General features: G+C 35.8%; 4 protein-coding genes, 1 long non-coding RNA gene and 1 other non-coding gene across 6 annotated transcripts; 2 read left to right on the forward strand and 4 right to left on the reverse strand.

Annotated features, from left to right (window-relative positions):
- Positions 1-412: 412 nt before the first annotated feature.
- Positions 413-2,290, forward strand: LOC111811266 (putative UDP-glucose glucosyltransferase). The gene has a single exon (XM_023698034.2). It carries the CDS (start codon positions 543-545, stop codon positions 2,019-2,021), a length of 1,479 nt encoding a protein of 492 aa, XP_023553802.2. The 5' UTR covers positions 413-542; the 3' UTR covers positions 2,022-2,290.
- Positions 2,291-5,864: 3,574 nt separating this feature from the next.
- On the reverse strand, positions 5,865-6,061 carry LOC111776541 (U2 spliceosomal RNA). The gene has a single exon (XR_002812274.2). It is a non-coding gene; the product is annotated as a U2 spliceosomal RNA (small nuclear RNA).
- Positions 6,062-6,278: 217 nt separating this feature from the next.
- On the forward strand, positions 6,279-10,597 carry LOC111811275 (Pseudouridine synthase family protein). The gene is made up of 10 exons (XM_023698043.2): positions 6,279-6,686; positions 6,891-6,959; positions 7,131-7,268; positions 7,373-7,420; positions 7,512-7,592; positions 7,844-7,957; positions 8,084-8,191; positions 8,313-8,424; positions 9,400-9,446; positions 9,548-10,597. The coding sequence occupies exons 1-10, from the start codon at positions 6,324-6,326 to the stop codon at positions 9,884-9,886; spliced, it is 1,419 nt and encodes a 472-aa protein (XP_023553811.2). The 5' UTR covers positions 6,279-6,323; the 3' UTR covers positions 9,887-10,597.
- A 1,141-nt stretch (positions 10,598-11,738) lies between these two features.
- On the reverse strand, positions 11,739-17,314 carry LOC111811295 (uncharacterized). The gene is made up of 10 exons (XM_023698073.2): positions 17,022-17,314; positions 16,250-16,317; positions 16,096-16,121; positions 14,809-14,899; positions 14,323-14,418; positions 13,533-13,601; positions 13,235-13,293; positions 13,033-13,155; positions 12,209-12,280; positions 11,739-12,125 (listed from the first exon to the last, which is right to left on the reverse strand). The coding sequence occupies exons 1-10, from the start codon at positions 17,109-17,111 to the stop codon at positions 12,061-12,063; spliced, it is 759 nt and encodes a 252-aa protein (XP_023553841.1). The 5' UTR covers positions 17,112-17,314; the 3' UTR covers positions 11,739-12,060.
- On the reverse strand, positions 15,160-16,089 carry LOC147789301 (uncharacterized). Its single transcript, XR_015412011.1, has 2 exons — positions 15,876-16,089; positions 15,160-15,838 (listed from the first exon to the last, which is right to left on the reverse strand). It is a non-coding gene; the product is annotated as an uncharacterized LOC147789301 (long non-coding RNA).
- Positions 17,315-18,611: 1,297 nt separating the features above from the next.
- TIC21 (translocon at inner membrane of chloroplasts 21) lies at positions 18,612-23,913 on the reverse strand. The gene is made up of 4 exons (XM_023698067.2): positions 23,500-23,913; positions 20,483-20,740; positions 19,889-20,092; positions 18,612-19,058 (listed from the first exon to the last, which is right to left on the reverse strand). Exons 1-4 carry the CDS (start codon positions 23,818-23,820, stop codon positions 18,945-18,947), a joined length of 897 nt encoding a protein of 298 aa, XP_023553835.2. The 5' UTR covers positions 23,821-23,913; the 3' UTR covers positions 18,612-18,944.
- Between the last annotated feature and the right edge of the window lie 762 nt (positions 23,914-24,675).

The raw sequence follows: 24,675 nt of genomic DNA on the forward strand, positions 1-24,675 counted from the left end.
AGATACAAATAGTTACCTAATATATTTTTATCAGAAATTTTTTTTTTTGAAAAATCAGGTCTAAGGTTCTACATCTTTTTTTTCCTATGGAAACGTGCATCACTTTTACGGATGATATGAATCAATTTCATACGTACCGTTATCACTTTTATGCACGTAGAACTCCCTTACGTGCATCCCTTTAATGCAACCAAAAGGCTTGATACCTTTTACGAGGCCTTAGTTCTAGTAAATAATAATTATGTTAGACAAAGACGATTCTACACAGTGATATGATATTGTTCACTTTGAGTTGCTTATGCTTTTGACTCACCGAAAGGCTTGATACCAATGGAGTTAGTATTCCTCGCTTATAAACACACGATCATTTCCTAAATTAGTAGATGTGGGACTTCCATCGTCAAACAAAACCGATAAAATGGTTAGGGTTTGGAAGAAAGTGAGTAGGTATGGAACAGTGTGGTGAACGGGGGCTTATAAAACACCACACTGACAGCCTTCCTCTTCGCCTCATCTACTGACCATTGTTTCAGCTCACGAAAATGCCCGCCGAGACCCAACCCCCTTGCCATGTCCTCATGGTCACCTTCCCCGGCCAAGGCCACATGAACCCCACGCTCCGCCTCGCCAAAAAACTCGCTTCCAAAGGCCTTCACATCACCATCTCCACCACCCTCGACTTCGGCGACAGCCTCAGAAACGCCGGAAGCATCGCCGACCACCGTTACCCCTTTGGCGCCGGTTTCATCGACTTCCATTTTTGGAACGACGGCTGGGAGAACGATGACCTCCGACGCAGAGACTTGGACATTTATCTGCCGCAGCTCGAGCTCACCGGCAAGACGGCGCTGTCGCAAACGCTCAATGACCGTGCCGCTGAGAATCGGCCGGTTTCTTGTCTCATCGGAAACCCATTTGTTCCGTGGGTTTGCGATGTGGCTAATGAGTTTGGAATCCCCTGTTCTGTTCTCTGGGTTCAATCTTGCTCTGTTTTCTCCATTTATTATCATTTTTGTCGTAAAACCCTGAATTTCCCTTCTGAATCTGATCCATTCTGTGATGTTGAAATACCCTCTCTGCCTCTGCTGAAACACGATGAAATCCCGAGCTTTTTGCACCCATATGGCGAGTATAAGGCCATTGGTCGGTCTATTTTGCAGCAATTTCGAAACGTCTCTGTCCCATTTTGTATTTTGATGGATACTTTCGAGGAACTTGAAAAAGACGTCATCGATCATATCTCGACGATATGCTCTGTTATTCCGATTGGTCCTCTGTTTCAGACGCTAAAACTCTCCGACGAAAAAGGGTCTCTCTCCGGCGATTTCTTGAAAGCGGACGATTGCTTCGAGTGGCTCGATTCAAAGCCAGAGAAATCGGTTGTTTATATCTCGTTTGGAAGCATTGTTCATTTGAGCCAAACCCAAGTCGAGGAAATGGCTCACGCGCTCTGTAATTCTGGGTTTTCATTCTTGTGGGTAATGAAGCCATTGACGAAGGACATGGCGGATTGTTTGGGGCTGAAATCGCATGTTCTTCCAGATGGGTTTTTGGAGAAAGCAGGGGAGAGAGCTAAGATTGTGAAATGGAGTCCACAGCAGAGGGTTCTATTTCATCCTTCCATTGCTTGTTTTGTTACTCACTGTGGATGGAACTCGTCGGTGGAAGCTCTGAGCTCCGGCGTGCCTATGGTGGTGCTGCCGCAGTGGGGAGATCAGGTGACTAACGCTAAGTTCTTGGTGGAACAGCTTGGGGTTGGACTCCGGCTGACACGTGGCGTGATGGAGAAGAGATTGGTTCTGAGAGATGAGTTTGAGAAGTGTTTAAGGGACGCCATTGTTGGGCCTAAGGCGGAGGAGCTTCGGGAAAACGCCTTGAAGTGGAAGAAGGCGGCGGAGAGGGCGGCGGCGGAGGGCGGCTCCTCGGAGACTCGTATCGATGAGCTCGTCGGCGAGATCAGGAAGCGATCTGGTAACGTTATCAAGTCACAGGCAAGTCGTTCCGTTCGTACTGACTTTTGAATTGTGTGTTATTTTTAGTTGCCATTTTTTTGGCACACAATAAATTAGTTTATTAAAAATATATATATAATTATCGCAAAACTTTTTTTTTTTAGATAATTTATTTAATTTTTGTTTTTAATAAAGGTAAAGGTTATCTCAAAAATATATATTTTTTTCGAAATTTTATTAAGATATATAACTCAAATTTAGTATATATTTTAAATTTTTTAAGTTTAAAATTAGCGATAAAAAATAATTATATACATAATTGTTTGGGAAGTTAATAATATATATATCTTTTGAATTAAACTTGAATTAAAATTTTGAACTTTTTTTATTTTTTTAATAACCTAATTAACTCAAATTATAAAGTAGTCGGTTGAAATTTGAGTTGACTTGCAGGTTAACATTTTTTGGTCGAGTCAATTGAGAACAACAAAAAAATAAAAAAATAAAAAATAGTAAAAAAATAAAAAAATTAAAAAAACAATTTACACCTTCATTCGATATGAAAATAGAGGGTTAAATTGGGATGTTCATGAATTTTATTTGAGTTGTTCGGGCTATTAACCAACTAATTATTTGGGTTGTTTGTTCGATAAGCTAAATTTTTTTATTGCGTAGATAAATATTTAAATTATTAATTTTGTATGTATTAACTTAAATGGAAAGTGTAATGTTATATTAAATATAAAATTTGATTTTAATTAGAATAAATTTAATTATTTTATATTTTTAAAAATCAAATCACCATTAGTTTTATTAGCTTTGATAAAAAAAAAATAATAAATAAAAAATAAAAAAGACTAAGAATTAAAATCTTTAATTCTTTTTATAATTTAAAATTTTATTAGACACAATAATAAATATTAAAAAAATATAGAGAAATTATTTGATAATATTTGTATTTTTTGTTGTTTTATTTTCAAATTTTTAAAGAAATATGATTCCAAAACTCATATTTATATTTGTTAAAATATTTATTGCAATTTGAGATTCATTTTAGCTTCTACCCTTTTAAATATTTAAAATTTAGAATTTATATTTATTTAAGATAAAAATTAATAGTCTTATTTATTTCCCCAGTGTAAATTAATAAAACATATATTTTATTTTAGATAAAAATTTAGAATTTTTATTTGTTTCAATAAATTATTTATTAATATTTTGTAATTATTTTTACACTGGGGAAGTAAATAAGAATATTAATTTTTTCTTTCTTACATTTCAACTATTTTTTATTATAAATTTATATCAATATAAAAATGAATATTTTAATCCGTCATTTATTAAAAATATTTGAGATATTGAATAATTCTTAATATCGATATCAAACTCTCTTATTTATAAGTATATCGATAATGGATAAAACAATTTAAAGAATTTAGGAGAAAGCGTTTTAATATGAACGAAGGCAATAATGGATAATAGCTTCTTTTCAAGATAGAGACCTATTTTTAAATATTTTTAAATAAATGGTTTGAAGCTAGAGATATTCATTGCACCGAGACGAAGAAATCTTTTCCATTTCCATCTTGACCCACTCATAATAATTTTTATTTTAAAAAAATTATTTATTTTAAAGAATCTTTTTAATGGACCATTTTTATTTTTGAATCTAATTTCTATAAAAAAAATATATTTTTTAATAAATTCAACGGAAAAAAACATAATGTTATAGTACATTATAGTACTATGTACTTAGAGCTGAAAAAATTAAATGCATATATTTTTTTTTTGTCGCCGTCTCTATTTATTTAACGGGAAAAATTCTCCCCGTTCTCTCCTTTATTCACATTTTAAACGAACATGATCTACCTCGTTTGCATTAAATATAGGTGATCGAGTAATAATGGTAAAAAGTGTGATGGAATATATCTTTGTCGGAATGAATTTATTACTCTCGCTCTAGGAATGATTTTATTACTACAATGCGTACGAGTTCTTTGTTTTCTTTTGTATTTTCTTTAACAATGTATTCTTCTCGTAATTTTATGATATTCACGTAAGTAAATGAACGTAACATAAATTTTTTTCTAAATTAGGATATGTTTAGTATAATATATTATAAACTATACGATATATTAACATAAAAGATATAAAAGATTTATAGCATAAAAGTCGATTTAGGACCGAAAAAAATTCATTCTTAAACTATTAATTTTCAAACGTCGTAATTTAACTCTTCAGTAAATTCTCGCACCAAATATCATTATTTTTTTTTCTTATGCTCAATAAATTATAAAATAAATGTACAAAATTGATAAATTTCTAAAAATAATGGGTATCAAAGTTATTATTCAGTTATTAATTTGTACATTGTTGAAATAAATTTGTAAATAAAACTTTATTTGATTGAAATAAATGAAAATATTTGGACTGTTTCTGAATAGTGTTGGGCAGCGTGCATGAAAGGTGGCAGAGGCTAATGAAGTTGATAAGATATGAGAGAGATAAGAACATGGAAACAGAGATAATCACGAGTATAGGACCAGAATTTGAGTTGTATTTGGGTCTGAGTGATACTAAACAATAAACAAGAGCCAGTAGATATTGTCTGTTAAGTATCGTCATTGGTTTTGTAGTTTTAAAAGGTGTTTGCTAGAGAGATGTTTCTACACTCTTATAAAAAATGTTACGTTCTCCTCTCCAACCGATGTAGGATCTCACAATTTACCCCCGTTGGGGGTCCAGCGTTCTCACTGACACACCGCTTGTTGTCTGGTTTTGATACTATTTGTAACTTGTTGGTACACCGCCCATTGGCGATGGTCCAGCGTTCTCACTGACATTCCGTTTGCTGTCTGACTCTGATACTATTTGTAACTTGCTGGCACACTGCCTAGTGTCAACGTTTGGTGTTTGGCTCTGATATTATTTGTAACTTGCTGGCACACTGCCCTGTGTCAACGCTCAGTGTCTGACTTTAATACTATTTGTAACTTGATGGCATACTGCAGTATCTATCAATTTGTAATAGCTCAAACCACCACTAATATTTAATATTGCTTTGACCCAATCCAAACTCAAACAAACTCAAACCACCACTAGCATTGCCCAGTGTCTATCCATTTCCAAGTGTCTATCTATTTGTAATAGCTCAAACCACCACTAGCATTGCCTAGTGTCTATCCATTTCCTAGTGTCTATCTATTTGTAATAGCTCAAACCACAACTATTATTTAATATCCAGTCCAAACTCAAACAGCTCAAACCACCACTAATATTTAATATCCAGTCCAAACTCAAACCACCACTACAGTCGAAACTCAAACCATCACGCATCGAAACTCAAACCAAACTCAAACCATCACTAATCGCTTTGACCTAGTCCAAACCCAAACCACCACTAATATTGTTTGCTAGTCTATTTTTTACCTTTTGGCCCGTCTAAAGCCAAACTACCACTAACCCAATCTAACCACTAACCCAATCTAAACCCGACCAAATCCACCACCACTAATATTCTTTGATTTAGTTCAAACCACTAGATATTGTCACAGGTGGTTGGTTGAGTGAGTTCATAAAAAGACAAAACCCAATTGAGTGAGTTCATAAAGAGACACAAAACCCGATACAAGAGTCGACAAGTGAGTTCATAAAGAGACACAAAACCCGGTACAAGAGTCGACAAGTCGCACAGAGACTGCAAGTCGAGCTATGAAGACAAGTCGCACGGAGACCGAGACCGTCCAACTGAAGTCGGGCCAATGAATAAAGCATTTGAGTTTATGTAAAGATACGAACATCATAATTATTATGGATACTGTAAACATTGCAGCAACTAAGATACCTCTTTAATGCACCAATCACAAATATTAAATAGAAATAAGGGGCATACAATATTTGACCTTGGGCTTGGAGGGGTGCGCCTGGCCCATGCTGTAGTGCAACACAAGGGCGACGCTCAAAGACCCCAGGCAGCAAGCTACCGTGATGGGCCTTCACCCATAAAAAATTAATTTAATATCATGTGGGCCGATGGCCCACGTATCAGATATTAAACTGATAAGAACAGATACTACACTTGATCTTAGCCAAAAGGCCGAGAAAGGTATGCTTTATTTCATGGTTGAGGGCTCAATTTATAGTGCCATATGGTACACGCTTCAACGACGCTTTCCGATGTGGGACAAACTTTTAAATTATTCTCTTCAAGCACACTTCCAATGTGGGCCTAAAAATTTATGCCTTCGGCCCAGTAACGTCAAGATGGGCCTTGTAGGCAATATATCTTCGGCCCATTTTTCTTGTTTTCAGTCTAAATATGAAACCCCTTGTTTGGTTTGTTCGTTTCCTCCTCCTTTGACGCCCCCCGCCATGGTACTTCCGGCAGTCCTCCGTCGCACTGTTATCCGACGTTCTTTCCCATCTTCCGCCGCTCCCGGCGGCGAAAGCCTCCATTTCTCAATTTTTTGTGAGCGGAAGTCCACCTTCGCCTTGAGTAACGCCACCGAAACAGTATCCGAACAGAAAAATGAAAAAGGAAGCAATAGATGGTTCACGTTGCCTCCATTTACTGCGACTGTAAACGGTTCGGCTTTAGGTAATCGCATAATGAACGGAGGAGCTCAAGCCGAAGCAGAAACGTCCACCACGGCAATCACCGCTGTGAAATGGGTGTTCCGTTGCTGCCCGGAGCTACCGAGGAGCCTTGTGCAGAAGCTATTTCGACTAAGAAAGGTTTCATCCTCAATTTCACTTAATCCTATGTTAAATTCTTGCAATTGAATGATCAGTCTAGCTAGATGAAATAATACCTCGAGATTTCATTAATGCATGCAACTGAATGTTAATGTGGTAATTAGCATTGTCAGATTTCGTGTTCATTGTTAAATTTTAGCATGTTCCTCAGTTTATGAATCTTTTCCTTTTGATATCTTTCAGGTTCGAAGAGGGTCTTCTATGATTGAAAATTCTGAATGTAATTTGGAAGCTCGAGACCAACTTAAAAGAGTGAGCAGTTATTTTCTCTACTTCGATTGATATTAATTGCTATGTTTATATTCTGATTTTGTGAACATTTCATTATGTACGCTACTATGCATTGAAGATGGTTATTATCGTGCTTTCCACATGGAAGAAAACTTCCTTAGTTTGTTACTAACATTTTAAAGTTATTGCAAGGTGGCAGCCAATGACATTCTGAACATAGGTGATAAACTTTGTCTACCCATCTCCGTTCAAGTATTTCCCACAGAGAGAGCTCCGGATTGTTGCAATAAAGAAGAAAAGAAATTCATACATAGTCTAGTTTTATATAAGGTTTTCACTTTTCACTGTTTTTTCCCTCTCTGTTGTTGCCCGATTGTTGCAATTAAGAACTGTTAGTTCCTTCTGCTGCTTGTGACGCTTTTTTATTGTGTCAGGATCCAGCTATACTTGCTATCAATAAACCTCCTGGCTTGCCCGTACAGGTATGCATTCAACTCGTACCATTGATTGATCGTTTTGAGTAGTCATGGTCTTCAAATTTACGAAATTCTAGCAAATAAAATGTTTATGCAGGGAGGTATTGGCGTCAAAAGAAGTTTAGATGAATTGGCTGCCAGTTGTTTAAGTTATGACTACTCAGAGCCACCTCGGCTAGTAAGTTTTTCTTCGAAATATTAGATTTTGTTATAAAAACCATAAGCATCAATTTTTTTTTCCCAATTCTTTAGAGTTTTGCTTCTTTATGTTGAATTCAGTCAGAAGTATTGTACTTTGTGCTTGGTGTTAATTGGTGGTGTTTGAACTTGACCTTTAAATGATGAACTTCGACGCTGGTGTCTTTCTAGTTTGAACTTGAAAATCCTTATCTTGTTACAAACAAAGATATGGGCTTTGCTTATTGCTAGGTACACAGGCTTGACAGGGACAGCAGTGGCATCTTGATAATGGGCAGGACTTCCACAAGTACTTCAGTTCTTCATTCTATCTTCCGTGAGAAAACTCTCGGGGCATCGAAACATGTATTTTTCTCTGTACCTATACTGTTCTTAAGAAACATAAATCTGATAGAGATAAAGACGCGAATAAAGTATTGCTATCATTCAAACTGACATGATAAATTATTTTACTTTTTCATTGCGTTGAAGGCGAATCATGTTGATAGGGAGAAAAAGATTTTGCAAAAGAGGTATTGGGCACTTGTAATTGGTTCTCCAAGACGTACAAAGGGATTGATTACAGCCCCACTTGTAAAGGTTTGTGTATAAAGTCTTATCTTATACTGAGTAATCATACACTTGCATTGGTTTCTTTGTGCTATCTGTTTCTTTCCTTATATGTTGTCTTGAAATTTATGTATGCTTCTAATGGTTTCAGATGGTGTTGGACGATGGAAGATCTGAGCAAATTATGGTCGTTGACAATGCTGAATCTATTATGCCTTTTCAGCACGCAATTACTACATATAAAGTGATCAAATCTCATCATGGTTTGCACTTCACCCTTTTGACATGAAGCATTTAAAGTTTCACATATGATTTTCCAAGCAGTAGACATATTTTTAATCCGAATAGTGAAGGCATACTGGAATATCTGTTAGACCCCAATTACAAAAGCTTACACATGAGAAATATTAAATTGTGTGTGTGGGTCCTAAGGAATGTTGCTAGTTAGGAGGGGGGTGGGGGTGCAGTGAGAAGTATGTAAGCTGTTTAGTTGAGTGGGGCAGATATATTTTTGCTAATTTCATTGAAATCGAGTCCTCTTATGAGAAAAGAGGGAGACCGGGAAGCCCTCGAATCTTCACCTGAGATTGTTGATAAATAAAATTGAGGCTGAGGCCTATCAACATCACACGAACATGCATAAAAAGAATGAACTTGCTAGTTTTTTCATTCTTTAGAATACTTGGGTTGTTTGTATTATGCATATGAGATCATCACTTGATCTTGTTTCTAATAAAGCTTGCATCTGATCATTTGACTGGGAAGCGAAGGGTCTTTTTATAATCAAGAGGGTAGGTGTGAGATCCCACATCGGTTGGAGAGGGAAACGAAGCATTCCTTGTAAGGGTGTGGAAACTTCTCACTAGTAGACGCGTTAATCATAGCCAGACATCAGGTGGTGTGCCAGCAAGGAAGTTGTGCCCCCAAGGGGGTGGATTGTGAGATCCCACATCGGTTAGAGAGAAAAACGAAACATTCCATGTAAGGTTGTGGAAACCTCTTACTAGTAGACGCGTTAAAATCGTGAGGCTGATGTCGATACGTAATGCTCAAGTAGTTGGATATATTCTACTTGCCTGACTTTGGAAAGAATGTCTCACACGTAGGAAAGAATGTTTCGCATGTAAAGGAAAAAGCACTTTGCACTAGGTTATTTTGATTAAGAGAATTAATAGTTTTAAACAAACCTTTCATTTAAATATCAGATTATGTTCATTTATTACAAGGAAATTGTGCAGGATACACTTGGTTGGAGTTGTGTCCCCTCACTGGAAGAAAACATCAGGTACCGTCCCAAACCCCATTGCTCCAATTACGATAAGTTCTAGTCTCGTTTTCTACATATTCTTAGCTGAATATACCTCGTCTTGTGTGTGTCTAATGCAGCTTCGTGTTCATTGTGCCGAGGTATTAGGAACGCCTATAGTTGGAGACTACAAATATGGATGGCAAGCACATAGAAACTGGAAACCATTTCCTCATAATTCCCACAAGAATCAAGGAAAGAAACAATCCCTTCCTTTTGGTCTTGACTTTGAAAGTGGAAGTATTGCAGAAAACAACCCTCGCCTACACCTTCATTGTAAGCATCTGACTTTACCAGATGTCTCTTGCGCACTGCATAATGATTCTCTAGATCATGACTGCTCAAGATTGGAACGTCTGGAGTTGGATGCTCCTTTGCCTTCATACATGCAAAGAAGTTGGGATATCATAAATAATTAGAGTTTGCCATCAAATTTTCTGGACCAACCACTTTTTCATCCTTTCAACAACCCTGCCTGCCCAAACCTTCCCCTTTAGCAATTGCTTTTACCCGATCACTGCAAATCGTTATCTAGATTATGACTCTTCAGGGACGGGATGGCTTGAGTTGGGTTGGATGCTCTTTCGCCCTCGTAAATCCAAAGAGGCTGTGTGATACCGAAGCACGATCTATTAGATACAAAATTGAAAGTTTACATATCCATTAGACCTGTAGCATAGGATCCATTGTCATCATCGAGAAACTATTCTCTTTAGCCAGCCCCGTTCTTTGCCTCGAGAAGTCTGGATGACTCGTCTCGTCCAATCAGAATAATACTTTTGAGGTTGTTTCTGGATGTTTAATCTTTTAAACATGTTATTTGGGGCTGTAGATTCTTCAACGCTCTACAGTGCAAGTTTAACCAAAGTTATTAGGTACACGATGCCACTCATTATAGCTGTGTTCTGCTGTATTCGGTCGGAGTCCCTTTATAAGGTATGAAAGCAAGAAGGGAAAACTTCCGAGCAAGAAGTAACCCCATGACTGTCTAGGCACTGCCAAATCTAAGTTGTGATTTTATTTTTTATTTTTTGAGCTCAATGAGTCGGTGTAAAGGAGAATTGAATATTTATCATTCTAGTTATATGCTCGAGTTGATTCTAATAACTAATTTATGCATGTTTATTATAGCACGGTGCTACTTTCCATAGGAGCCTATGTCAACTAGTTAAGATGTATATGGATTGCACGTGATAGAGCAGGTATTAATCGACGGAGTTGGAGAAAATAATTATGTTAATAAGTTTAGGTTAAATTAATACAAAATTAAAATTTGTGCCAATCTAAAAATATTTCTAAAAAATTTCAATATTACTCTCACAGTTTATTGTGTGCACTATAATTGGTACATTAGAGGTGCGTTCTTTTCGGTCCTCGCTTAAACTTTCAAAAATTTTAATATTACTTTAGAATATGATAATTTAATATTACTTTAGAATATCTTTATCATAGGAATTATTAATATTTTATTTAGAAAACACTCTTAAATTGTTTAACAGAACTTTTAAAATTTTATCCCTACTAACTTTTTTTTAAAAATAAAATTGTAACTTAAAAATATCATTGAGTAGATGTGCAAATTTGTTAATAGCATAAAAACCTAAAAAAGTTAATTTTTTTTTTTTTTTAAGTTCATAGATATTTTTTTGATAAGAATATTTTTTTTTATTTTTTAAAAAAAGAAGTTTTAGAATATTGTTAAATTTTTAAATTTTTTTAAAAGTATTAATGAAACTTGTAGAACTATTCTTTATATATAATTTTTAATTTTCTTAAAAATTTAAGAAAATTATAATAACTTTTGAAAATTTTGTATCGTTGACACAGATAACAAGAGATATATTAATTTAGCCTACGTTCAGGGATTTCTCTCTGGTAGGTAAAATCGCCATATCTTCACTACTTTCTCCTTATTCATAGGCTTCACCCTTCGCCATCTCTTCCTCAAATTCAAGTTTATAGACAAAATAGACACAAACTTGAAACTTCCCAGTTCCCGAATTCATAGGAGTAAAGGGCAATACTCCAATCCCATAGCCATTCCCAGTAAAAATCAAAATAAGATCAAACAAAATCTAACAAAATAATGATTCCTTTACCATTCCTTGTCCTTGTGATTTAAAACTGAGGAAAATTCCGAGACATTATCATATTCCATAAGAAAAAGTAGGGTTGGGTCATGTCTGTAACTAATTTACCTGTTTATCATCTGTACTTCACAAGACATCCGCAAAGGGAACACGGTTGTTTCTTGTCAACTGGAAAGAGATCTAAATAAATGTTTCAAGTGTGAATTTTATGTAAACTGCAAACAAAGTGTATCAGGTAAAAATCATTATAATATATTCAACAGATCTATTTCATCAAAAAATCAGCCGCGTCACCTCACTTGCAACTGTGAAAGCACAAGATACCAAGTTCCTACCCCCTACAGTTCCTGATATCACTCATTAGCAACTGAGGCTGTAACCACCGCGGACTCTTCCTCATTTCTAAACAAATGCAGTCATTAGTGACTTGCGTGGATGAAATCATTGATCTATTAATCCTCCTGCCTCAAGGTAAGCTGTAGCCGAATCCGTAAATCGAGAGATTATAAGTTCTGACTAAAGTACATATTCATGAAGTATCTTGAAGGGTTGAAGCCAATCAGGATAACTGCAGGCAAAAAAAGGGAAATGAGATGTGATTGAAGCACAAGAGCTCTGAAAATGGGAGTTCGAGGTTTCGTTATGACTTACAGATCGGAGTAAGGACAAAGACCACGCCGATTGGATAGAGGAAGACGGTGGTTTTCTCCAAAAATGGCAGTACTGCATTGGGGCACACGGTCTCTCAGTTTATGGATTGTTTTATTAGAACACATGTGTCATTGATTAGTAGCTAAATCATGCACCTTCTCTCGTACCAAATATATATGACATAAGTTGAACAAAACTTTCAACTGAGTCCATTATGGACTAAGAAGAGCTAGAAGTTGGGAACAAGCACTTCCTCTCACCTCCACCAATTGCAAACTGAAAAGTTTTAGCCTACACTCTACTCATTCACAGGCCATTTGTCGAATTAAAATCTGTCTTCTAACTCCACCCCACGCTTCAACCACGCCCTTAACTCATTAGATTATCGAACGAGTTTGAGGCGATTCACTGGTGGGAAGTACTTTTAATAGTTAAAGTGTCCATTTTCAAATGTTTATAGTGTTTGGAAATATGATTATAGAAGTATTTTACTCTCCAAAAAGGCACAAGCACTTAAATAATGCTTCTCCTAAAAGTACTTCTACAAAGTTTTATCATTGTTTTTTAAGAAGAGAAGTCCTCAGGAGCCATTCTAAACCACACTTAATCTCACCTCAATATTGTAGATACAATAACCTTTAGATTAAAATCCAAAGCACGACTTCCTAAATGGCACCTAACTGAAATTTCTAAAAGAACCAAAAGTTCTAGCCATGAAGAGAAAAAGGCTCTGACCTCTATGGTTCAGTAATCCATAAAATTATTAATGCAATCGACACAAAATATATAGATCTGATAGGAACATGAAAGAAAATATTGCTTACCATCATAACCTAAAAAGTTGACGTAGTGGTAATACGAAGCCCCAATCATGAAAAGCAAATTTGATAGCAATAACGGAATGAAGCCATGGGCCACCAGAAGCGGTGATATAAAATAATGGATCACTGCAACGAAACCAGGACTTCAGAGCCGCAATTAAATGCTTGAAAACAAAACATAAACAAAAGCTATTATCATACTCACCGTAAAGCAAAACAAACATTGGGAAGAAAGAATTGCAGTGCACATCAAATGCATAGAGCCTTGAACCAGTGAAAAATAAACAAACAAATAAACCATATGTCAATACACTAATTTTTAGGGAACAAAGGGAAGACATTGCGTAAATATAATAGAATATTAAAACCCAAAAGGCCACCAGAAACACAAAACTAAACGATGCATCAAAATAATTTGGTCCTAAAAACTGATGTTTAACAGAAGTTGAAATAAGCCATAAGCAATCCTGAGTATAGCTAAAATTGAGAGTTAAAGATCTTACCACTCAACCCGTTGCTCAACTACATGACTGCCCGGTGTCTCTTCCCGAAGGTAAGAATTTGTTAATAACCTGAAAGTACATTTGAATGATGAAATTGATCACTATAAATTATATCGGCATGTAATAAAAACATTTTGAACAATAAAGATTGAAGGAATGTGAAATTTTTCATACAAATGCACAAGAGGTCAACTGTGATGATAATTCAGCATTAACAGGTTGTTAACGGACAGGAACTACACGTGGGACTTCAACATAATTTTACATAGACATCTGAAAGGAAATTGCATCAGAATACAGAGGACCTCAGAAAGGAAAAAAAGAAAAGATCTAGATTTCCTATTCTTTGTTTGAAGCTACATCATCTCTTTAGCTGATAAAGAAACGCACCAAACTCATGCCCAACACGCGTAACAGGAAAACTATAGATCTACTATTCTAAAAATTAGAGTGGCTCGTGTCCTTAGTGCTGATGTCAACCATTATCCAGAAGATATGATCCACCAAAATGTTTCCTAACTTTCATTCATATTGTACATGTGCCTATTTCATTCAGTGCAGAAACAAATATCTGAAATTAAAGTCAAGGAAGTTTTAAACAAGGCACGTCTAATTAAGAGGAGCAAAGTCCCAAGTACAAATGAAGACAGCCAAGAGAACAAATAATCGTATCTAGAATATAAGATCCATTCGAAATTATAGCAAATGATGAATATTTCTTGGACAAAGAAAAATAATTTGTTGGCAAAATGATTTAGCAACATGCACTCACAGCAGGGAAATAGCTTACCAACAACCAGTAGCCAAAATCGCGCCAGTTATTAGCAAATGGAAGAGCAGTACTGAAATAACTACAAAAGTGGCATGTGCTGCACTATGATCATATCTGAAATTATTAACAAAATTTGACAATCAGAAAACACAACTAAGGCATAAATTAGCTGAATTTTTTAATAGACAACTTTATAATAATATATATAAATAAAACTCCTATTATAACCAATCGAGAGAGAAGAAAACAATTATCACATAAAGTGTATAGGTGTACATGTTTCTTCCAATTTATCCCTGTTTTGGTGTTTGTGCGAGTGTATGCCTATATGTTCTTTGTGGGAGAGACGAAGAGGCTGGTACACCTCAAGATTCTCTCACTCACACACAAACAAACAGACACACAAATATTTAGAAAATGACCTACTTTAATGAACATGTGCTTCATTAAAAAATAAACCAACAAAGAGATGAGATACTACATAGAAGCATTGGCTACACTTACGCAGCACAGTAAGCCAAAGTTGCGATTGCCAAAAGAAGACTGCAGATCACAACAAAAGCAGGATCATCACGTGCCCATTGATTCTTAGTTTCTGACACAAGAAAATAGCAAACAACTTTTCATTTGAGTTCTAACAGATGAAAAGCCTTTATACTACACATATTACATCTATCGTTAAGATACATTTTTTTTTTCTTTTGGAAAGGGAAACAAACTTCATTAATGCCATGAAATATAACAAAAGGAAGAAGACGACTAAGGCTAATGAAGGTTATAAAAATAGTTCCAAAAAAATTATGTAGCTTACTCTATGTGGCTTCTGTATACAAGATAAGATCATAAAGATAAATAAGGTTTCTATCCTTTCTTTCAAAGGTAATATTGATCCCTTTAAGCCAGTAAAACAAGATTGCTAACCGATCTTTTTTTTTTCTTTTGTAATTTCCAGATGAAAATAGACATCCCATAAACTTTTGTGCATATGAAATAAAATAGTGACAAAATCACATTTAAAAAGAAAAGATATTGATCTTGGGTTTAAACACTACACTAGATATGACCCCCATGTAATAGCCTATATAGTCAATTTTGTTTCCCTCATAACAATGTTGGAGAGATCTTTGACTCCATCCCAACTAGAGAGTTCAGGGGCTAAATAGATCTAAATCTGAAAGTCTAGAGACTAAACTTGTAATTTAACCATTAGAATAAGATTAGATATTAACTTCAAATACTAATTTAAAACTTGTGTTCTAGGATGGATGATAACTTCACCCAAAGGGTAATCCTAACAAGCAAGAGTAAGAGGCCTAAGCAACAGTCTCCCAAAATTTAACAATACACCCCGATGTCTCCATCCACTTATTTCACCAATGACTTCAGACATTTTTTTAAAAAAAATTGAAATAAACTTCCCCTCGGAAGTACACATGCTAATCCAATACATGTGTATCAATCCGAGTATAAAGCCCTGCAATCTTTTAAGAAAAAGAAATTGTTTTGGGTTTAGACAAAAATTCACTTTCTTCACCTGGTAGCATATTACGTTGAAAATTCACTTTCTTCACCTGGTAGCATATTACGTTGGTAGTGATTAAATATGAGAGGAAATCAACACAATGTTAAAGGGAAAAGTGTATATTGGAAAATATCTAAACAGCTTGTAAACTGGATTACATATAACCGTAAATCGTGAGTACAATTATGGGTTCTTCAGCACCATTACAATCAGCACGAACAATCAAACAAACAAACAAAACAGGACTCTTTGATGGGAGATGTACTTACGCTTGTGATACTTGGTATGCTGATAGCTGCATCCAAAGCAAAATTCCACCAAAAGTCCAAATAGCAACGATTAAAAAAGGGCAAAAACAAACTTGAAACAGAGTACGCTACAGCTGTTAGTGAGTGACAATAGCCAATAAGAACCAATACGTACACAACTTTTGGTGAAGTGCATAGATGAAGCATTTGCCAGAATGTATATTCGATGTCCATTTGTTGCCACTGCAATTAGCCAAATAAAGTGATGACTTATGAAATTAATGGCATCCAGCAAGCAACATCACATAAGAAGGAAATTGAAAGAACATTAGCTTCATTTTGTGGCCAATTTCCAACAATTTATTTGTAACCAAGAATAAGACAAAATTTCAAGAACTGCAAAAGAACAGAACTAGCTAAAGCATGTTGAGAATGCAATAAACTACATTACAAATCCAGAGGGCAACTGAAACTTGTTCTCATCAAACACGACCAAGCTCTGAACTATCCAACTATTACTGCTTGGATTCACAAGATCCAAGACTCCACGTGGCACCACACCCAACACATCAAGGATCAAACAGTGCTTGAACAGCGTGAAGTAAATCAGGAATAACGGAACAACAAATGATCCAACCAAAACAAAGCAGGTAGGAAGAATCGCAACTAAAATACAAAATAAGAACAAAATTTCAGAACGAACTATAACAACACTGTTCCAATGTCTACACTGAGAGAAAGAAGAAAAAAAGAAAAAAAGAATAAAGGCACACAAATTCCTCAAATAACAATAATACAAAATCAAATGATTTTATACAGACTTCATCAGCCATATCCGTGAAGATGAATCGTTTACAAATTAGATGCGAAAAGTAGCAGTTTGATTAACATATGGAACGGATCTGCTAGAAATGGAGAGTAGACATAATATGAAGGAGTGAGATAACCTTGACAATTCGACGGAGGTACTGTGGATACATGGAATTAGCTCGAGATGTAGAGGCCGAAGAACGCCCTCTGGAAGCTGTAGGCAACATCTCTAATAGCTTCAAATTGCGCGTCCTTCTTTCTCCTGCGACAGTTGAATTGCTGCAGTCACTTCTTTGCAATGAGATCTGCGAATTTTCCGAACAGACGATCTGTTCTCTTCTCCGTCGACGAGTTTCAGAAAGCGAGCGAGGAAGATGGAAATTATCTCTCTCTCTCTCTCTCTCTCTCTCTCTCTCTCTCTCTTTCTCTCTCTTCAAATGTTGCATTAAAAATGATTTTAGCCCAAGTTTATAAGCATACTTTAAAATAAGTACATTATTCGTTATCTAATTAATTGAACATTTTTATCAAATAAAATGTTTTTTTTTTTATTATATTCTAAAGATAATTAGTTAAATTTTGGCTTTACTAAACGTAAGGTTTCAATTTTTTGACCTATTAATAAATTTTAACTAGATGAATTATGCTTAATTTATCGTCGTAATATTGAATTAAAAAAATGATAAAAAAATAAAAGTACCTATGACTTTGGTCTAAAAAAATATTTCTAAATTTTTAAATTCTTTTAATAATACTACAAAATAAGTTTGAAAAATATCATTACCATCCATTTTGGATGGAAGGTCGTTTATTTCAAAAAATACTAAATTTTTAATAGTTTTGTAAGGAGGTTTAAAAAATACCCATAAAAATTTTGAAGTACCATTGACACCTTTATAAAAAAAGTTCACAAAAATTGTTATAGACGAAAAGACATTTTATAGATTATCTCCAAATTTTTTAATGTCATTTATGAAAGTTTATGAGTATTTTTTGTCAATTTATATAGACGAAAAGACATCTTATAGATTATCTACAAATTTTTTAATGTCGTTTATGAGTATTTTTTGTCAATTTATATAGACGAAAAGACATCTCATAGATTATCTCCAAATTTTTTAATGTCATTTATGAAAGTTTATGAGTATTTTTTGCCAATTTACATAGACGAAAACACATCTTATAGATTATCTCCAAATTTTTTAATATCATTTATGAAAGTTTGAGTATTTTTTGCCAATTTATATAGACGAAAAGACATCTTATAGATTATCTCCAAATTTTTTAATGTCATTTATTAAAGTTTATGAGTATTTTTAAAATATGGTATAAAAGTGTTTTTTTTTTTTAAATGTAATTATAAATTTGAAGTTTCTAACATTTTTATATGAATATTAATGAAAGTTTTGAAAATTAAGTAATTATTTTTTAAATTCTTTCTTTTTTTTTTAAACAAAATATTAATAATTTTTTTATCTAAAATTAAAGTTTTTTTTTTTTTTTAATTTTTTTTTTTAAATTTCAAGGTATTTTTTTTTTTAAATTTAAAACTTTTGAAGAGAAAGTTTAAGAATATAGTACTAACTATTATTATTATTCAAAATGAAATTAATAAACCCCTAAAAACTAAAATTACCTGATTACATTTTAATAAATTTTGTAATAGGTTAGATGAAGTTCCAACCATGTAAATACTTTTCATTAAAGAAAAAGAAAAACAAAGTAAATATTAAAATGGAACAGAGCTTAAAACTCAAAGAACCATATTTGAATCTACATTTTGATAGTAGAGTTTGACATGGCCGATACAGTCTTCTAATACAATTGAAGCTATCCCCAGAAAACACCTTCAAGGACCTCTGCAACTATTCAAGTTCCCTACCAACAGCGGCTTTTGATCCCCACCCATACCAGAAAATAGAGCGCCCTGATCAGATGGACGAGAACGCTCGCAACAAAAATACAAACGATACTTGAAAATGGACACTGAACGCGTGATCAATTCATATCGTGTCGCCTTTGATGTCGAATCTAAGCAACTAGAAGGGCGACGGTGGAGATTATGCCATTCGGGGTATAGGAATGCTCTCAGTAGCAGGCAATGTCACCGAGCGCAGTAGCTCCAACGAGAAAACGAGCCCCAGGAAATGAGAGAGAATAGTGTTTGCAGAAGCCTGCAAGAAGGAAAGTTAAGGAGTCATGAAATGGCACACGGCTATCTCATCAGAATCAATGCACATTTTGATATGCCTTATACAAGTTGGGTTCATTATATGCTCGAGTGAGCTTTTGTAATGGTCCAAGCTCACCGCTAGCAGATATTGTCCTTTTTAGACTTTCCCTCAAGGTTTTAAAACACGTCTACTAGGGAGAGGTTTCCACATCCTTATAAAGAATGTTTGTTCCCCTCTCCAACCGATGTAGGATCTCACAATCCACTCCCCTTCAAGGCCCAACGTACTCGCTGGCATTCCTTCCCTTCTCCAATCGATGTGGGACCCCCCAATCCACCCCCCTTTGGAGCCTAGCGTCCTTGCTGGCACACCGCGTCGTGTCCACCCCCTTTGGGGCTCAACCTCATCGCTTGGTGTCTGGTTCTGATACCATTTGTAACGGCTCAAACCCACCACTAGCAGATATTGTCCTCTTTGGGCTTTCCCATCTAGGCTTTCCCTCAAGGTTTTAAAACGCATCTACTAGGGAGAGATTTCCACATCCTCATAAAGAATGTTTCGTTCCCCCTCCAACCAATGTGGGATCTCACACCTTTCTTGTTTTGCGTCTCTCCCAGTCTTCACCTATCCTAACAGCCATGCTCCTATTGTTCCTTTCAAAAGAACGTATATTCTTTATACTCTCACGATAGTCAATACTTATCGGAGAAGTAGATTGATATGCTCTAGCAGTCAATACAGCATCTAATATTATATTCACATCCAAAATCTGAAGATCTTTTATATTTTTCAACAAAATAACCATTGAGAAGAGGAAAGAAAAAACGTACCTGTACTAAGAATACATCCAAAGCAAGAACAGGGCTATTTCCAGGGGAGGCTCCCTGGTAATATGGAATTGCTGAGGAAGTAAGAGCCTTAGCAACTAACAATCCTACGGTCGCTTGCATCCCCAGAATGGCAGCACCCATGCCCAGTAGGTTCACTACTATTCCATTTTTTAAGCTATTCACGACATCGGCTCGGGGAGGAGCCTGAAATTAGGATCAATTAATAAAAAGAGGAAGCATGAGTTCAGTCAAAATTCTACTTTATTTTGCACATGCTCGTATTTAGCAGCTAAAATAGTCTATTGGAGGTAGTTTTGCAAAACTAATGGGGGAAAGAAGGAAGCATGCCAAAAGCTGGGATATATAACCTATTGTATTCCAAGAGGTGGTGTACAGGTTATCTTTCTCATTTTCAAATAGATAAATCTCATAACAAATCTATTTGTTTATAGCAAAGAAATCCTATTTATTGTTAGATTAAATTAGCCGACTTGGTTCTGTGGTTTAGAAGGCTGAAAGAACAAATAAATCGATTTTTGACCTTCCAGTAATCTCGAGCAATCAGAAAACACAGAGACTCAGAAATTATAATACCTTGGAGGGTTGATTTGCAGTCCGTTGAAGTTTATCAGAAAGCCGAATGTACCCGAAGGACCAAAATACAGAAATGAAAGCTGCCACAATACCACCAGCAGTAGCATAAAAAGTGGCAGGTGATGTAATTTTCCCGGTGACGACAACAGAGAATGAAAGAATAACGGCAGCGACAATCGTGCACACCAACTGTCCCCAAAATCCGAGATTACCCAACCTCTTGAAATACCTTGATGTCTTCTCTAATCTCTTTGCCACCTAAACCATCAAAGCAACTTAGTTCATTATTGATAGCAATAATGATAGTGATGCCAGTCTAGGAACCTTTCAAGAAAAATCGTAACAAATTTTGGAATTGAAGAGGTTATGCAGTGAGATAGTTTTGGACATAGTTCAAGCATCATAATATCCCACCATGGCTTCCCATTTCATAATACATACATATTAGACAAAGGAATTGAATCCAAACTTCGATGATATTCTCAGTGATGCTTGTTATTTGTGTCCCCTCTTACTGTTTATACTTTTTCCATAAATGTACTCCCCCACTTGTCTACCTCCCAAAAGCACTAAAGAAAAGCCTTCCAATCAAGCCAAAATTAAAGTGGGGCTATAATTACAAAAGGATTTGTTGTGATTTGAACACCACCATGAAGCCGTACACTGTATATTCCTAAAAAATAATAAAAATAAAAACTCTCTCTAATATCCTTGTTTTCAAACGATCTCTGGTTTCTTTCTTTCCATAAGATCCAGACAAAGGCTCTAATAGCACAGTAACCCAAAATCCTTGCTATGTTTTGAGAGAGATACCTCCAACACATCCAACCGTTAAAGGTATAAGAACAATGGAGGAAAAGGTGGTCTAGTGCTTCCTCGTGCTTCAAACAAAGGCAGTAAACTGAGGGAGATAAGGCCCAATTTGGAACCTCCTTCGGAACGCAAGTTTACACATTTGCATACTCACAGTTCCATCACTTTCTCACCTGCTCTCTGCTCACGTAACCTCTTCTCTTGTACAAAATCACTTCAACTTCTCTACTTAGACTAATGCTAATTCGCCCTAAATATGTTAAATGCACTGGCGCCTTTCCACTCTTATCACACTACCATATAAAAGTTAAGAAGAGGCTACCTTTACAAAAGTTGAAAACTTGCAAGGAATGATGATAAAGATGAGGAAAGCAGCAGCAATGGGGCCTATCCCCCAGCCAGCAATCCTCCCAGAAGAAAACTGACAATCTATCCCCAACGATGAACCTAACTGAGCTTGAGAATTTTGTGTATTCCATAGCTCCGCGTATTCCTGAAAGTTCCTTTGATCCTAGGATTAGAGACCCAATTAGAAGGTAGAAACCAATGCATGGTCACAACGTTCCTATCCCATAAAGCGTGGACTTCCAAAGCGAAGCGCCAATGCCATTTAAAAAGCAAGGCCTTTTTCCGAAGATTCAGATTTCCTATCCCTAATCCTCCTAAAGAAATTGGCTTGGACACAATCTCCCATCCGACAAGATGAAAGTCTCCACCCTTCTTGGATCCCTTCTCACAAGAAATCTCTTAACATCTTCTTGATCCTAGAACCCACCAAAGGGAAGATCTTAAAACGGGACACGAAATAAATTGGGATCCCACTCAGAACCAACTAAATGAGAGTACCTCTCTCACCTTTTTAGATTTTTTTTTTTTTTTTTTTTTTTAAAGAAGCAAGACACTTTTGAATCTTTTCAATCGCTGGATTCCAAAAGGAGACACAAAGTTATTACTAAAGGAAAACCTAAATGATTGAAAGGACGAGAACTAATCTCATAAATTAAACATATCAAAAGGGTTAGGTTAAAAACCACTACGAGTGAATGAGAGTTATTAAGGACAACCTCATGGTTCAGTGCTTTGAAGTCTACAGTAAGTTGCAAACATCTCTTCATTTTTACCAAAATAGAGGACTAGAATAGAGACTGTGGTTCGGCTCAATTATGTTGTCAGCTAGAATTTCCCCACCACCACTCAATCTTGTTCTTCTAGACTTGGAGGAGGTATCATTAAGATTACTACACGATCATAACTGTTGATAGTGGGTAAACTCGGAGGCACGGTGAACACCTTTTCACACTCATTAAGCACTTGTAACTTAGCTAGGATGGGATTGGTTCTTCCCTTGAGATACGATCATCATCATTCTAGTAACAATCCCAACCCCGTTACGAAATCCTTGACCATAGCTTTTAGTGAAACTAGGGAATGGCTTAGGAAAGGAACCCCTTCTAGAACAACCATCTTTGTTCCCCTTCATAACCTCATCTTGAGTCGTTTAGTTCATTTGCAGGCTTCCACGAATGCTTAACCACGGTTGCAACTATAATATTAGACTTACCTACCTCAAAAAGAAGAAAATCCTCGATTTCCTCCAAATTTGGAGGAGTGGAACTCTCAGGCAAACTCTTTTCCCTTAATTGCATAATCTAAACCCAGTGGAGTCCCATACTCATCTGTTCCAGATTGGATTAAATGAAGCTCATCCACCACCTTACCTGCAATGAAGTTGTACATTGCATCACAATCTATTAGGAGAATAACAGGCTCCCCTTGTAACTCCCCCTTCATTTTCGGTATCAAAGGTTCTGTATGCATTCTTTTAGGAATCTCCACTAGCTCTAGTTGCTTAATTTTTATGCGGAATTGCTTGTGCTCAATATCTAATCTATTGCTTGTGCTCAATATCTAATCTACCCTAGCTTAAATATGATTTATTTGTTTCGTTATTCTGGTTTATCGGGAAGGAGATAAAAAGTTACAAAGCGAAAATCTTCGTAGGAATGTAAGAAAACGTCCAGAGTCAATCAAATTAGATAAAGCAGAACTTCAAGAAACTAGTAAACAAGACGATTCATCTAAAATCCTTTTGGGGTTTCACTCAAGAAATTAAAGCAAGGTCAGCCTAAGTTTCAATACTACATTTCCTGGCCATATCAAAAACGTTAGTAGAAAAGAACATAAAGACTTGGAAGAAAGAGAACCTGAGCCAGTTTTGCCTTTTCAGCCTCATCGTTTGGGGGAACCGTCGGCGAAATGGGACTAGAAGAAGCGCGTGTATCCGAGCAAAACTGTCCTCTTCTATGCTCCAGAGAACCAAAATTCTTCAAAAGCAACAACGAAAAAGAAGAAGGAGGTCGAATTGCACTAAATGAAGGGAGGGAATTATGAGGAGATTTGAGATTGGATGCGTATCGGACAGAGAAAGGTCGACGATTGAAACAGCTGGGGTGCAACTCCGATGTATAAACTGCGGCGGACGGGAAGGGACCGCCGCGACCGACCGGCGAGAGTAGCGACTGCATTATTGATGATCGAATAAACCTTCGATAGCGCTGCAGGCAGAGAGCCTACAGTGGATGTTACAGAAGGCGAATTTCTGGGTTTTGGGGATGAGTTCTAATTATCAATATATATATATATATATATATATTATTTTTTTTAATTATAATTATAAATACACTTTAATAATTTAAATACTATGCATTATATAAAGAGGTTAGAAGTTCGAATCTACCCTTATGTAAATGGTTGAACTCAAAATCATAATAATAATAAATTAAAGAATATGGCAAAATCAATCTAGTAGTGTCACCTGTCTCAACGAAAGAAGTAGTATAACGTGATTAAGAAGGATAGTGCATCACCTAACACATCAAGAGAATATTCATGAGAAAGTCATTGAACGTATAAGCAAGATTGAAGCGGTAATGGCGTCAATGGCATCATTAATAATCTCAGTTGGGTGGGGTTAGATTGGCCTCGGGCCACAACATAAGAAGAGAGAGCTGCATCGGAGTTTCAACAAGCGACGTTGGAGTCACATACATTTAGGTCAATCAAGGATCAAATGGGCATCAAAGAGTCGCATGCAACATGGTCACGATACTCATTCCTTTTAAAGAGTAGAAACTATTCCCACAGACTAGCACGAGTTATTCTAGCATGTTTTGTCATTCTCAGTATTCCATGCAACATGGTCACGATACTCATTTTTCGCTTCTCGAAGAGTAAAGACTATCCCTATAAACCAAAACGAGTTCTAGCAAGCTTTGTCTTCACTTAATTCCTATGATCGAAAACAAAAGTACACTTTATTGAAAACAAAAATGCACTTTATTGACATAGGTAGCAACTTTCAATTTTTTGCTTAACTATTT

The sequence above is a fragment of the Cucurbita pepo genome, chromosome 15 (assembly GCF_057944985.1).
Source record: "Cucurbita pepo subsp. pepo isolate OVF chromosome 15, ASM5794498v1, whole genome shotgun sequence".
Taxonomy (NCBI): domain Eukaryota; kingdom Viridiplantae; phylum Streptophyta; class Magnoliopsida; order Cucurbitales; family Cucurbitaceae; genus Cucurbita; species Cucurbita pepo.